General features: G+C 36.4%; 1 protein-coding gene across 1 annotated transcript; it reads left to right on the top strand.

The window, feature by feature from the left end:
* The first annotated feature begins 7914 nt into the window (after positions 1-7914).
* Positions 7915-9232, top strand: LOC115716968 (protein INAPERTURATE POLLEN1). Its single transcript, XM_030645895.2, has one exon. The coding sequence runs from the start codon at positions 8170-8172 to the stop codon at positions 9022-9024; it is 855 nt and encodes a 284-aa protein (XP_030501755.2). The 5' UTR covers positions 7915-8169; the 3' UTR covers positions 9025-9232.
* The last annotated feature ends 7212 nt before the right edge of the window (positions 9233-16444 follow it).

The raw sequence follows: 16444 nt of genomic DNA, 5'->3' as shown, positions 1-16444 counted from the left end.
ATCAGAGAAAAGTAAAGTACTGTTTTATTGATAATGCTCTGTTGTTTTTACACAGTACAAAACAGGGGTTTTTATATAGCAGTAGGAAACCTAGCTGCATTAGTTTAGGAAATAATAGAAGCCTCAGTAATTAGTTGTAACAATATAACTAATCAAGATTAAGCTCTAACTAACTAACAGACACCTAATTCTGATAGCCCCCGTCAAGATGGAGTGTATATGTTGGATACACACATCTTGGAGACAATGTTGTTGAAGGAGGATGGTAGTAGAGCTTTGGTGAAAATGTCGGCCAGGTTTTGCTGAGAAGAAACATGGAGTAACTTTAGTGTTCCTTGCTGAATTTTCTCCCGAATGAAGTGGCAGTCGATTTCAACGTGCTTCGTGCGCTCGTGATAAACTGGATTTTTGTTTATGTGAATGGCTGCGGTGTTGTCACAGTACAGAGACGCGGGCTTGTTGAGAGAGATGCCAAAATATTTAAGGAGAGCAATGATCCATGTTACTTCGGAGGTAGCATTTGCCATGGCACGGTATTCGGCTTCTGCTGAAGATCGAGAAACAACTTGTTGTTTTTTAGATTTCCAAGAAACAAGAGCTTTGCCGAGGAACACGCAATAACCGGAGATGGATCGGTGTGTATCTTGACAAGCTCCCCAGTCGGCATCTGCAAAAAAGGACAATTGAACATTGGAGGCAGATAAACTAGTTTCAGCAAAGGCTGAAACATGGGGTGTTGTGTCAGATGGAAAAAAAAAGCCCTTGTCCTGGAGTACGTTTTAGATATTGTAGTACGCGATTAGCGGCTTGTAAATGGGGTACTCTTGGACATGTTAGGAATTGACTTAGATGATTGACGGCATAGGAAATATCGGGCCTCGTTATGGTGAGATAAATGAGTTTGCCGATTATACTCCTATAGGAAGTGGGATCGGGAAGGATTTTCCCTTTATCTTTGCTAAGTTTAAGGTTAATTTCCATTGGAGTAGACGCAGGTTTAGCTCCAAGGTAACCTGTATCGGCTAGTAATTGTAGAGTAAAAGGTCTTTGGGACACAGATATCCCTTGTTTGGTTCTTCCTATTTCTAAGCCGAGAAAGAAGCGAAGAGATCCAATGTCTTTAAGGGTGAACTTGTTGTCCAAAAAGGATTTGAAGTGAGTGATGGCTTGCTTGTTATTGCTAGCCACAATAATGTCATCAACGTATATGAGGACAGCAAGTATAAATGTAGATGTGTTTTTTATAAACAATGAGTTATCAGAAAGAGATTGATGAAAGCCGGTCGATTTGAGAGTGGTACTTAACTTTTCATACCATTGCCGAGAGGCTTGTTTAAGGCCATATATACTCTTGTTGAGTTTACAAACAGAGTTTGGAGGGGCCCTGTATCCAGGGGGGATTTTCATGTAGACTTCTTCATGGAGATCTCCATGAAGGAATGCATTGTTGATGTCAATTTGGTGGACATCCCAATTATACATTGCAGCTAGTGCAAGGAAGATTTTGAGAGTGTTGAATTTAGCCACGGGGGCATAGGTTTGATCATAGTCTATGCCTTGTTGTTGATTGAATCCTTTAGCTACAAGACGTGCTTTGAACCGAACAATTTCGCCTTGTTCATTGTATTTTATTTTATAGACCCATTTGCATCCAATGGCTTTGTGGCCGGGAGGCAATTTAGTGACGGTCCAAGTGTTATTTTTTTCAAGAGCTTCAGTTTCACAATCCATGGCTTTAAGCCAATGTGTGAATTGTGAAGCTTCAGAATAAGAGCGAGGTTCAACTTGGGAATAAGCAGCCAATACAGCAGCTCTAAAGTGAGGATTTAGTTTGGCATAAGATATGAATTTTTCAATAGGAAAGGTTGTGGAGGTTGCATGACAAACATAGTCTGCGAGATGTTTTGGTTGTGTGACTGGTCTGCCAACCCGTGTTTGGATGGGAGATTTGACAGCTAAAGTCGAAGATACAGGTTGTGTATCTTGTGAAGTGGTAGCAGAAGATGGGATATTATCTTTTGCAATGGTCTCTAAAGTGAGACAAGGGTTGATACTGCTGAGTTTGAGCACAGCAGAGGGTGTTGTTGCTGTTGTTTTATTACCAGGATCAGGTAATGTGTGCTGGTTTATATCAGATGAGGGAATGTCATCTGTTGTAGCCACGGTTTGTGGGAAATTTCCAGAGGTAGTGTGGCTTATATGTGTGGTATTGAGAGAGGCATCTGGTGTGGGAAATACACCAGATTGCTGTATGACATGTTGAGCCCGATCTAAGGGCTGAGAATGAGGTGTTGGGAGAGAAAAAAACTGGTTTATGGACTGGTGTGAATGCTGACCAGTTAATGGAAAAATGTTCTCATAAAAAACAACATCTCGGGATTGAAATATTTTCTTGGTTTCAATGTCAAGTAATGTATAGGCTTTCATGCCTTGGGGATATCCAATAAAGATAGAGGCACGGCTTCGAGGGGAAAACTTGTGTCTACTTGAAGGTAAGGTAGAAGCATATGCTAGGCATCCAAATGAGCGAAGATGATCATATAGGGGAGGTTTATTGTGAAGGATCTCATAGGATGTACTGCCATGAAGTAGATTAGAGGGAGTTCTATTCATTAAGTATGTGGCCGTGAGAATGAGATATGACCAATAGGCTAGAGGTATGTTGGATTGAAAGCATAAAGCCCGAGCAATGTTTAAAATATGTTGATGTTTGCGTTCCACAACCGAATTTTGTTGAGGTCTTTCAACACATGAGTGATAATGGATAATGCCTTTGGAAGCATAAAAAGATTGCATATTAAGTTCTTTGGCATTATCGGATCTAATGGCTTTTATGTTCTTTGAGTATTGTGTGCAAGCCATGTTATAAAACATGGGAATGATATTTTGCACATCAGATTTTGTTTTAAGCATGAAGGTCCATGTAAAGCGAGATTTGTCATCAACAATGGTGACAAAATACTTGTAACCTTCAACACTTGTGATGTTAAATGGTCCCCATATATCTATATGAATTAGATCAAATATGTTGTCAACAAAATTGTGATTTGATATGAAGGGCAACCTTTTTTGCTTAGCAAGATGACAAATATGGCATAAAAGATTCTTAGAATTAGTTGAACCAAGATTATGCATTTTATTGAAACTTTGAGAAATGTACATTGAGGGATGGCCAAGGCGTTTATGCCAATGGTCTCCATTATTGACAGAAAGTAAAGGACAAGTAGAACTAGCTATTGGAAGTGAATCTTGGAGAAGGACATATAGTTTCCCAAGTCTTCTAGCTGTCCCAATCGCCACATTCGGAGAAAGAGCCTGTAAAACACAAAAATCATGGTAGATAGAAACCATGTGAGTAGTGTTATTTAAGAAAGTGGGAATGGAAAACAAATTTATGGTGAATGTAGGTACAAAAAGCACATCATGGAGGATTAATTTCTGGTTTATCTTGACTGAACCGATTCCTTTAACAGGGATTTGAGTCCCATTGGGGAGAAGCACATGGGAAGGAAAAGCATGATTAGTGAAATAAGAAAAGCAAGATTTGGTGGAACACATATGATGTGTGGCTCCACTATCAATAATCCAAGAAAATTTTTGGAATAAAAGCTTGTTACCAGCCATGTTTGAAGCAGCAGGGGCATTGTTTGGGTCATCCCGAGAGTGTCCTTGGCTCAACTGTTGGCTGAGTAAAGAGATGAGCTGCTGGCATTGAGTGGTAAGGTCAGCCTGAGTGTTGTTGGTGGAATTTTCTGGTTTAGAGCTTGCTGTAACAGTATTGGCAGCAGCTTTTCCTTTGTCAGCTTTCTTTTTATCCCCATAACCTGGTGGAAATCCATGAAGAAAGTAACATTTGTCCACATAATGTCCCGATTTGCCACAATTAGTGCAAGAAGGCCTGGGTTTCTTTGATTTGGGGTTGGTGGTGGATGAAGAGGGACGAACCGATGATGCAAGAGAAGACAAATCAGAGGAACCTAAGGTCCTTTGTCTCTCTTCTTGAACTATCATAGAAAACACTCTGGATAGGTTGGGAAGAGGTTCATTTAGGAGGATTTGGGCTCTCACAGGGGCAAAAGATTCATTGAGGCCGGTTAGGAATTGTAATACTTGATTTTGATTGTAGTAATCAAGAAACACTTTCATAGCACCACAAGAGCAAGCGGCATTAGGTTGAAATTCTTTTAGCTCATCCCAAATGGATTTGAGCTTGGTAAAGTATATGTGACGGATTGATCACCTTGTTGCAAACGTGTGAGTTGGGTTTGCAATTGAAAGATTCGAGGTCCATTACCCTCATTGAATCTTTCTTGAAAATCATGCCACATATCGGTGGCAAGATCGAAATACATGATACTTTGTGCTATTTCAGGTGACAGAGTTTACAAGCCAAGACATGACCATATTATTGCAACGATTCCAAGAGTTAAGAAGGGCGTTACAAGATTCGGGACGAGGAAGAGTGCCATCTATGAAGGCAGATTTGTTCTTTGCATTCAAAGCCATGGTTATACCTCTTTTCCAAGGCTGATAGTTTGTTCCATTGAGAACGGTGGAGACAAGGAGGAGGCCTGGATGATCGGCTGAACTGAGAAAAAAAGGGCTGGAAATGTCCTCATGAGCCAATCGATCAAGAGGTGAACGCCTCCTTGGTTGAGATGAATCAGCTGGTGGAACTGGAGATGAATGGACAGGTTCTTGGTTGTCTTCCTCAGGTTGAGATCTGGATCGAGAGCTTGGAATGCGATTTGGAGCCATGGTGTTGTTGGCTACTGGTGCGGAAGTAGAATCGGGGGGAAGATCCGATTGGTGGAGTTCAGAGGCAGGTGGATGAGTACCATCCTGCGATCGTGTGGAGGGCTTCGCCATGGAAGAGTGGCCAAGGTTGTCTACTGATACCATATGAGGAACAGAGCGAGAGAGAAGGAAAGAGAGAAAATCAGAGAAAAGTAAAGTATTGTTTTATTGATAATGCTCTGTTGTTTTTACACAGTACAAAACAGGGGTTTTTATATAGCAGTAGGAAACCTAGCTGCATTAGTTTAGGAAATAATAGAAGCCTCAGTAATTAGTTGTAACAATATAACTAATCAAGATTAAGCTCTAACTAACTAACAGACACCCTAATTCTGATGATGTGTCTATGTGAATAAGAATATTTTTTCTTATTTTTTTTATTATAAAACAAATAAAATACACTAACTCAATATATTACTAAAAAATATTAAGAAATTAGAAGTTTGTGCATTTTTTTAATATTACTAGAAAGTTAATATATATTGTATATTATAATTTTTTAAAAATATATATAATTAAGTGGGGATTGGATAAGATCGGTTACTTTTTGAGGTCAAACAACATCCAATCCGCACAAGTGCGGATTTTAGATTTTTCAATCCAATCCAATCCGCGCAAGTGCGGATATCCGCATTTTACAGATTGGATTAGATTGGATTGGATACTTAGTGAATTCCCCTAAATATAAGTGTACTATACATACCCAATTATTTTTTTTGTTTGTAAAAAAAAATCTTTATACTTGGCACCTCCTTAAAGTGGTGCCAAGTTCCGTCACTGGCGCTAGGAAAACCTTATTATGTGGCAGCTACAAGCGCCTTTTAATTTTCTAACGCCAAAATGCGTTGGCAAAAATCCATCTTTAGCAAAAATATCTTTTGATAGATAGATTTTTGAATTTTGTCATGCGCAATAATGCGCCTATTTTCACTACAAAAAAGTTTACTTTTAGTTATAACGAAATTTGTGACTAAAAGTAAAAAAATTGTGACAAATTATAAAATATAATTCCTATGTTGTAACTAAAAAGTTTGTGGCCAAAGGTAATAATTGTGAAAATTACAATTTTTTGTGACTAATTGTGTTTTTAGTTTCAATATTTGTTGTGACTAAAACTAAATTAGTGACAACTTGTATCTAAATACTATGCTTTAGTCATAAGTAACGTTTTGTTGTGACTAAAAGTCACAAGTCACAAAAAATTTATGTTGTGACTAAAAGATTGAACTAAAGGTGGTTTCTTTTGTGGTGAAAACTTTGTAATATTGTTGATGCGGTTTTTCATCGGTTGATCTAAAAATATCGTATAAAATAAGAGGGATGTGATGAACTCATTTGGCTAAATAAAACTGCAATAAATAGAAAAAGACACCAGGGATTTATAGTAGTCACACCCCATGTCGCGATGGTAATGGTACTATGTCTACTTTATTTGTATTAATTGGATCTGATACACCAGAGTTATGTTCTCAAAAGTGTGTGGATAACTGTACAAAAGAGATCTTTAGGTGAAATCTGTATTGAGACTTATGAACACAAGACTCACATGAGACCCAACATTCATAAACCTGATAAGGATGGTGGTTGTAATGTTCTTTAGAATAATAAACCAATAGACACAAGAAATAGAGGATGGTCTCTCCTTCCTGGTAAATGTGTATATCAATGGTGATTGTATGAAGGCTTGGTGTCGTACTAGTAATAAGAGCTCAAGAAAAAAGTGAAGAGAGAAGGTCTCAAGGAATGATTAATTAAGTCGTCGTCGTTCTCCTTAAACCCTAGTCTATCATTGTCTTTATATAGGCCTAGACTTTGTTAGGATCCCCCACTATTTGGGGTACCTCACTTCACATCCCGTTTCTTTCTCTAAAATAATGAATAAATAAAGATCTATGAAAAAATCCCTTATACATAGGAAAATGTCCCACAATCGTTGGGATTGTTATCCCTGTCTTAAACTTGCTTGTGTGGCATTGCACTTTGGAAATGCAAAATTGGAAAAGAGTGATAAGAGATAGACTAGATATACATACAATTGGAGAGGAGTGAAGGGATTTCACCTCTTGGCTTGGAATTCACAAAATTGGAGAGAAATTTTGATGATCGGTTAGCTTTATTTTGAGAATTAGCAGATAATTAGGATTTAATATTTAAAGTAGGCTTTTAATTATTATTTTTGCAATTGTGCGTGCCGGAAAAAAGTCGTCGGAGTAGCGGTCAGTGCTGGAAAAGTCGTCGGAGTTGCTGCCGGCGCTAGAAAATTCGTCGGAATTGGCATTGTCGCCCGAAAAATCACTGAAAAATTTCTTGGTGATTTTTCCGTTGAAAATGCCAATTCTGACGACTATCTGACGCTAGCAGCTACTCCGATGACTTTTCCGGCTCGGACAACAAACTTCGGAAAAGTCATCGCAATTGGCATAGACGCCGGAAAAATTACCAAGAAACTGGTTTCTGGTTTCTTGATGAAGAAACCAGTTTTTGGTAATCTTTCCGGGGATTTTTCTGACGACAATGGCAATTCTGATGACTTTTCAGGCGTTGGTAGCACCTCTAATGACTAATACACCGGCATCTACTCTAGTGACTTTTTCAGTACCGACAGTAAACTTTGAGAAATTCATCAGAATTGGATTGTCGCCGAAAAAATTACTGGAAAAATCACCAAGAAACTGTTTTTTTGTCTTCATCAAGAAACCAATTTCTTGATGAAGAAACCAGTTTCTTCGTATTTTTTTTTTTTTGTATTTTTTTCTCTATTTGGTTGATTGGTGAAACTGGTTTCAATTATTTTCAGTGTATATCATTTTTGTTTTGTTTTCATAATCTTTATTATTGTTGTGTAACAAAATTAGTTCTTTGATGAAGAAACCACTTTCTTGGTGAAGAAACCGGTTTCTTAATGAAAAAACCACTTTCTTGGTGATTTTTCTAGTGATTTTGCTGGCGTCAATGCCAATTTTGACGACTTTTTTGACGCCGGTAATAATTCTAGCGATTTTTCCGACACCAGCTACTACTCATATTTTTAGTTTAATTGGTTAGATAATGTCATATTTAGTGGGATTTACTTTTTCCCATTTTAAAATAGCCCTTAAAAATTCCTTCTATTATTCCGTTGACATAGTACTAACAATGGGCTGCCCATTCATTCAAGAAAAGTACTCTGGAATATAATCCGGCCCACATTAAAAATCAAAAACGACATTAAAAACCGTCACATTAGGAATACCTAAAATTGTCGTTTTACGAAACTTTGAATTGAACTGAATGTAACCAAACCATATTCCAAACTTCAAACTTTCCCTCCAACCAAGAAAGAAGATAACTCTCTTCTTCTTCTTCTTCTTCTCTTTCCAAAGAAATCCCAAGATGCTGAAAGCCATTAATGGCTTCTTCGGGAAGAAGAAAACAAACCCTTCATTCAAAGACTACTACTTACAGTGGTTCAACCAACTCAAGAACAACCACCTCCCAAATCTCCGCCGCTCAATCCACGATTCCTCCATAGCCCAACTCTCCACCCAAGTCGACATCGTCCGCCACCATTTCCACTCTTACTACGACGCTCTCGATCTCGCCGCCACCGACGGCGACATCTCGCAGCTCCTCTACCCTGACTGGCGCAACCCACTAGAAAAACCCTTTCTATGGCTCGGCGATCTCCACCCTTACCTCTTCACCAACCTCCTCCGCTCCTTCTTCGACGACGACGAAGACAACGAAGACGAAGAATCCGATGCAAACGACACCGTTTTCGAGAAACTCGCCGGCGGCGTATTGTTCAGCGAGGCCGGAGAGCTTTTCAATCGCCCCTGGCATATAGTTATGGCGTGGAAGAATCCTTCTGATGTGTTAATGGGCCGGATTGAGCAGATTGAATGTGGGCTTAGGCTCATGGTCCCGGCTTTGGGCCTGCGTGCTAGGAAGGCCCAAGGTGGGTTTGTTGAAACTGTGGCTGGAGATTGGGCCCGGAAAAGAGAGGTGGCGAGTGAGGTGGTTGAGAAGGCTTTGGGGAGTGAGATGGAGGAGCTGGCGGCGGTGTTTGTAGATGCTAATAGGCTTCGTCGGAGTGTTTTGGCTGAGATTATTGGGGCCACAAGTGTTTACCAGGCTGCTCTGTTTCTTGAAGGCCTGGCCCAATTTCTTGTTGGGTTTAGGGACCCTGATTTGGTTTCTGACTTTTTAACTTGCAAGACTCCTCTTACTCTCACTAAAATTTCTTAAATTTGTCTCTTTTCAATTTGAGAAAGAGAATTGTTGTTGTTTCGTATGTTCATATAATCTTGTGAACAAATGATTCTTCTTATGTTGTGTCTAGTTAGTTAGTTTAGTTGGCCACTTGGGCTTTGGTACAAGTGTTTTTGTACACACAAAACTAGCTTGTGCATATGTGATCCAAATACTTTAATGTGAATTTACCATTTGAGTTTCCATTTTGTTTTTCATTTTATCATACTATTATATTTCTAATATGGGTATAAACCATTTTCCCATACCGTTTAAAAGTTAAACACTAATTCTATCTATTTAATTATTATAATTAATTATTAAATAAAATTACCATTTAAATATATTTATTAATTAGATCTTCCAAGATCTTTTAGTTAATAAATAAATCTTGATTTTTTTTTTTTTCTCAATTGTGTCATTCCTTTGTAAAATTTATAAATAAGACACACTCTTTATTTAGAATCCTAATTGATTAAATAAATCAATTAATTGAGACTACAACCATCTCTCTTACCCCCAAACTGAGAATCCCCAAAATGCTAGTGACTACAGACCTATTGCCTGCTGCAACACTATATACAAATGCATCTCTAAGATGATTTGTTCTTGACTTTCTGAAGTGCTTCCTAAGCTCATACATGAGAACCAAAGAGCTTTTGTTAAACATAGCAGTTAGCTCATAACATTCTAATCTTGCAGGACTTGCTGAAAGGGTACACTTAAGAATTTATCTTCAAGATGCATTATGAAGATTGATATAAGCAAAGCTTACAACACTGTGGACTGGTAATTTGTTGCTGATCTTTTAAAAGGTCTTTGTTTTCCTTCCAAGTTTATTAAGTGGATTCAGAGCTGTCTTCATGCAGCTTCGTACTCTCTTATGTTAAATGGAAGAATTCAAGGCTCTTTTAAAGGCGAGAAGGGTCTTCGTCAAGGAGATCCCATGTCTCCACTCCTTTTTGTGCTCATTATGGAGTATCTGACTAGATTGCTTATCCAGAAGTCAAAGGAGAAGGGGTTTGGTTTTCACCCTCTTTGTAAATCCATTGGCCTAGTCAATCTGTGTTTTGCGGACGATCTAATTATCTTTTGCAGGGGTAATGAGAAATCTGTCAAGCTTGTTAATGAGGCTTTCCAATGGTTCAGTGAAACAACAGGGCTAGTGGCTAATAAATCCAAATCCACAGTGTACTTTGGGGGGATTCTAGATGATGACAAGCAAAATCGTCTGAACATCCTTCAAATGGATGAGGGAAGTTTTCCCCTCAAATACCTCGGTGTGCATCTCAGGCCCACAAAATGGAGGTTCTCATACTGTGGTATCATCATCGATAAAGTTCATAAACACTTGCATAACTAGGCTAGCAGGAATCTCTCGTTTGCTGGTAGAGCTCAGTTAATCCATTCTGTCCTTCTGGGAGTTCGAAACTACTGGATGAACCTTTTCTTGCTTCTGCAAAAAGTTACTACGGCCATTGACAAATACTGCAGGGATTATCTTTGGGGAGTGAATGGTAACTGTAGCAAAATGCACATCCCCTCTTGGGAGAAAGTTTGTCTCCCTAAGAAATTTGGAGGCATTGGGTTTAGGGAAGGGAAGAAATGGAATATTGCTCTAATAGCTAAGTATCTTTGGGTTGTTTCGAGCAAGCAAGATAACCTTTGGGTCAGATGGATTGATGCCATTTATTTGAAAGGACAAAGCATATGGATTATCAACTTTCATCAAGATGCTAGTTGGTATATCAAAAAGCTTCTTCAACTCCGCTCAATAATAGATGATGAAGACGTTAAGGTGGTGGTGAGGAGAGGTAAATTCCACTCTAAACTGTTCTATGTTTCCTTTGTTCAAGTACCGATTGTTGATTATGCAAAGAACATATGGAATAGATTGATATTGCCAAAACACAGGTTTATTGGTTGGCAATTAGTGAATGAACAACTGCTTATTAGAGATAATATAAGCAGATTTATTGAGATCTCCAATGAGAGCTGTCCTGTATGTTGTACTGAGAAGGAAACACATAGTCAATTTTTTTATAGCTGCTGCTTCACTCAAAAAATCATCCAAGAGATTATGTCCTGGTGTGGTTACTTCAGCTAGCCAAACAACATCAGAAATTGGTTTTCTAGGCCTTCGAACAATGTAAGGGAGCAGGTGTTGAATGCTATTGTTTTAGCAACCTTGTATGTAGTGTGGACAAATCGTAATAGCTATGTGTTTGAACAGAAATGTAAGCTGGCTAAGATTGTTAGCAAAGAGGTCAAGTCTTTAGTTAAACTAAGATTTTTATACTGTAACAGTAGGAGGAATGAGCCTCTTTTCAATTATATAAACAATGTAATGGAAGGTTGGTATGAGGGTGCGACTGTTGTACCTGGTGTCTAGTTTGTTTCCTTTGTTTGTTTTGTATTCATTTGCTTGTTTTGAATAAAGAACCATTTTTCTTGTTAAAAAAAAACAATATTATTCCAGTTAGTGCGGGGGACTATGGGTTTGTGTAACCAGGCTCCCAATAAGTAGTTCTAGAATTTACCAATTAAATTCTCTATCTTATTAATTCCTCCTAACTCCACTATAGATTCAGAATTGCACTTCTGATTACATAGAACACTCTATTCACCAAAAATTGATACACTATAAATTATCCATTATTTCAATCTGAATAATCAAAGATCCTCTATGTAACACCCTACTAGGTTAGGCATGTTATCATGATTTAAAGTTATTTGTAATATCTGTTGCTAATCAATAGGTTTGTTGGAAAACGTGTCTAATTAAAATTTTACTTAATTAACCTTTAATTGAAAATAAATAATATTTACATAAACCGAGATCCCGAATTTATAAAGTTACAACCATGTTACAAAATAATAATTACAAAAGTTATCGCCTAGCAACTATTCAAAAATACAGCCTGCTGTCCGAAAGATCAAAAACTCCAGGTCTAACCGCCTCGATATGTACAATCTTCATCTGCTCGCACTCACTGCTGCTCAACCATACTTTTGCCCTCACCTACACATGCAAATAATAACTGTGAGTCGACAAACTCAGTAAGAAAAGCATAATCATAACATAAACTTAAACTGGATTATAACTAAGCGCCCATACACCCAATCATAACCCCGCGTCCCACACGTATTGAGTTTAGAGTGTTCGTACAACAGTACTATTGACCATAATATCAGCCTATACTCGATACTCTAGTCGTACCGATGTGATAACATCAATTAGTACTTAAGCCAAACATACAATCATCGGTATCCAATATAACTCTATGTATAGTGATACCACTATTACAATATGTTATCTAACAGGCATTTATAAATATGTACGCTAAACATGTAATCAAATATGCATATCATTATACAAACTTACCTCGATTCCAAATTCAGGTATGCTGATCAAACTGAGTGGAAATGCTGCTCGACGGTTTATAGGCCCCTAAGTCACAACATACGCAAAACTAATAAGTGATACGCTAGATCACTTTTCGGGGACTTAGACTTGAAACTAAAAGTTTTCCTATCGATAAATAGCATGACTAAAACCTAAGTATCGAGAAAATGTTGAAAATGTGATTTCGGGAAAAAGTACCCAAAAAAACAGTAGGCCCCCAATGTAAAAATGGCATAACTTTTTTCTAGGTTTTTCTTCCTGGAAAAATGGTAGGTCGTTTTCCTAGAAACGGCCAAGCCCCAAATCACAAAACTCAACTAATTCGATTCCAAACCTTACCAAAAGCTCCAAAGCACCTATTTGAGTCATAACTAGGGATGCACACAGGGTGAGGAATTGGCGGAGAATGCTCCCCCCTATTCCCATCCTCGTTAAGAATTTTAATCCCCATCCCTGCTTATTCCCTATCGGGGATAGGGCAGGGAATCCCGTAATGGGGGCGAGGACGGAGCGGGAAATTCCCTAATAGAAAAATTAAGTTTATAAGAAAATTTTTAATATACAGAAAAATTAAACTACATAAAAATTAAAATATTACACATTAATTATTATTCAATAAATTAATTATTATCCAAAACACAACTTAAAATTCATGAAGAAGTAATATACTAAAAAATGCAAACATAAATTATAAATTATAAAATATTACTAGAAATATAAGATAAAATACTAAATGGGTCCCCGTCGGGGGCGGAGAGTGTGATCCCCGTTCCTATCCCGTTTAACATTCGAGGGACAAAAAGTAATCCCCGTCCCCGCTCTGTTTCCCATTTAGACGGGGAATCTCCGTGGGAGAAATGTCCATAATCCAAGTGAAAAATGCATCATCAACCAACTATAGCAGTATTTACCATTAATGAGCAAAGCTCAACTTTGTCCAAACACAACGACAAGCAACAATTCATACTTAAAAGAGCTTAAATAACTCTAAACCAACACCAGAAATCACTCTCTAACATCAACATAACATACAACAACTGAATTCTCAAAAATAACTAAAAATCCTAGCTTTATGAATGAGAAAATCAAACAAAAGAGAGTGAGTGAGCTTACCTTGAGATGATTTCTTAAATTACTAGCTGAAATCCTTGCAAAATCGATGAACTAACTCAGAAAGTACTTGGTTTCTTCTAGGGATTTCTATGGTCGAAAAGAGGGAGAGAGTTTGAAGAGAGAATATTTTTTAGTGATGTTAATCTTGTTTTTCTTTAAATTATCTTAACTAATATTCAGCATATAACATATCCATATATAAAAGATAAAAGTATAGATTATCACTAACAATCCAACTTACTCCTCAAATTAATACTAACACTAAAATGACCAAAATAACCTTTACTTCACTAGGAAGTAACCTTGAAACCTAGGGGTATTATGGTCCAAATCCATAACTCCGACTACTCCCAATATTTTTAATCTCTAACTAAATTACCCCGTTATTTCTAAAATACTATAAACCATATCTAAGTAACTATATAGGCCATAAGTTGCATTCCACTATTACCAGCATAAAATATGAAAATCATAATATTTCACATATAACACAATTAAGACACCTAGAATTCAAATATATTTCCATAATTATGTAAATAATAATTAAAAGTCTAATTCTAAATTAAACTCTAATTCTCAAAATAAAGCTAAGCGGTCATTACAATTATCCTCCCGTTAAAAGAATTTCGTCCTTAAAATTTAACCTGAACAACTCTGGATATCGAGCCCTCATATCAGATTCCAACTCTTAGGTGGCTTCCTCCACCTTACTGTTTTTTCAGAGTACCTTGACCAAAGTTATGGTATTGTTTAGAAGGACTTTATCCTTTCTATCAATGATCTGCACTAGTTGCTCTTCATATGATAAATCTGGTTAGAATTCTAGGTTTTCATAACTCAACACATGAGTAGGATTCGAGACGTATTTCCGTAGCATAGAAACATGAAATACGTTATGAACTGATAGTAGTGCTGAAGACAAGACTACACAAACTACCTAAATTGTACTTTTTTTTATACGTTTTTACGAATTTTTTTCTTTTGTGAACTAGTATTTTTTAAAGAAAAAGCAACATTGTTTTCATATTATCGCAATATTATACTATATTTTCGCATTGTGTAAACTTCTTTTCTAGAACAACCTAAAAACAATATTATGTTAGAAAAATAAAGTTCGTACAAAAGTAAATAGAAAAAAAAAATAATATCCTGTAAAAACATAAACTTTTTGTTTGGGTATTTTAGAAATAATCTTTTGTTGACTTCGCTTTTAGCCAACAATACTGAATCAATTAAAATGACAAGATTGTAAATAATTATCAAACAAAATTAAGCAAATAAGAGTACCAAAATGTATAGAGGTTCGACCCTGTAATTATGGTAATAGCCTACTCCTTTTTTACTCGTATTACTTCAAAGAATTATTAACATTATAAGGAGCTGACCAAGTGAGTTTCTTAATAACCCTTAAGAAAAAGCTTACAATTATTTGATAGCATAAGAGCTTTCAAGAGCATATAATTTTGGGTCCCTACACTATGTAACGACTCTACTATTTATTGAAAAAAAATACATTAATTAAGGTGCCGTTTGGTAATAATTATATTTTATAATTTTTTAATCACAAAAATGAAGTAGAATTTTTGTTTTTAAAATTTTGTTTTTGAAAAATAAAAATGCGTTCTATAACCACTTTTGTTTTTTAATTTTAAAAACAGAAAACAAAAGTGTGTTCTGTAAAGTTTATTTTTATTTTATTTTTTGATTTTATTTAAGTCGGATCTAGGTCCGGAGTCGGGTCCGGGTTCGGATCGGGTGCTAGGTTCGGCACAAGGGCTAGGGCCGAGTTTGGGTCTGAGTCATAGTCTAAAACATTGATTAAAAAAATTGTTTAAAAAAAATAATAAAAGTGACTTTTTTGTTTTTAAAATTTTGATTTTCAATTAAAATATTGAAAAGTAAAAATAGTTTTAAAGAACATGTTTTTGAAAAATATTTTCACTTTTCGAATTTTAAAAACAGAAAAATGATTAAAAAACCAAACAACACCTAAGTTTTCCAAAACAATCAAAAATAGATTGGAAAACTAAGCTAGTTTCCTATAATATTTTTCGGTTCCTTTTAATTTCACAAAGTAGGGATTTGATTGAGAATATATTTATGAAAAAAATTCTTAAAGATCTTGTTCATCCGCATTATCCTGCTCTGAGGATTCAACATCATTGAATAATGAGGATTTGTGCAGACAATCATGTACAACTTTTGTCTGGATGATTCCCGCTGAAAGCATGAACTTATCAATTTTGAGTATAGAATTCTCTGGTTGAATCGTTGAGGGAAAATCTCTTGTCCAGACTTTAAAATATTCTCCACATATTACTTTATTGGATGCCACATCACAATCACCCTGTACAGAATTTGAGATAACATCTCTAATGATAATTTGTGCAATTACCTTATTAAATTTGTTAAAAAAATAAGTTTGTGTGCTACTTTTGGTTTATTAACAGGAAAAAGTATAGGGTAAGTTGAAAAATACCCCTTTTATTAATCAATTAATCAAATTTACTTCTAATTTTATATTTATTTGAAACATACTTCTTTTTATATGTATTGTACCCAAAATACCCTAACATAAGAGAGTCACATGGAGAGTATCTTGAAGTGACAAGGGTAAAATTGGTACAATGTTTAAAAAAAGAGATAAAAATGATAGACTTTAAAAAAGAGGGTAAAAATAAAAGAGAACAATATAAAAAAGGTATAGAGTGTAATTTCCTCCAAAAAGTGTTACCTATCAGGTTTTGGTTAAAATAGCTAAGTATTTTCAGCCCAATTTTTGACCATTTGAGCCCAATGGAAGCAAATCCAAAATACCCAATGGGCCGAGAATAGAAAAGTGGAGCCCATGAGATAGAGCCGCATAAAAATAAAAGATAATGGAGGAAACGCCGCCGC

Source organism: Cannabis sativa, chromosome 5 (assembly GCF_029168945.1).
Source record: "Cannabis sativa cultivar Pink pepper isolate KNU-18-1 chromosome 5, ASM2916894v1, whole genome shotgun sequence".
Taxonomy (NCBI): domain Eukaryota; kingdom Viridiplantae; phylum Streptophyta; class Magnoliopsida; order Rosales; family Cannabaceae; genus Cannabis; species Cannabis sativa.
This window is presented reverse-complemented; position numbering and strand designations above follow the sequence as displayed.

What these genes read in the sequence shown, in the direction of transcription:
- LOC115716968 (XM_030645895.2), top strand. Translation starts at nt 8,170, where the DNA reads ATGCTGAAAGCCATTAATGGCTTCTTCGGGAAGAAGAAAACAAACCCT.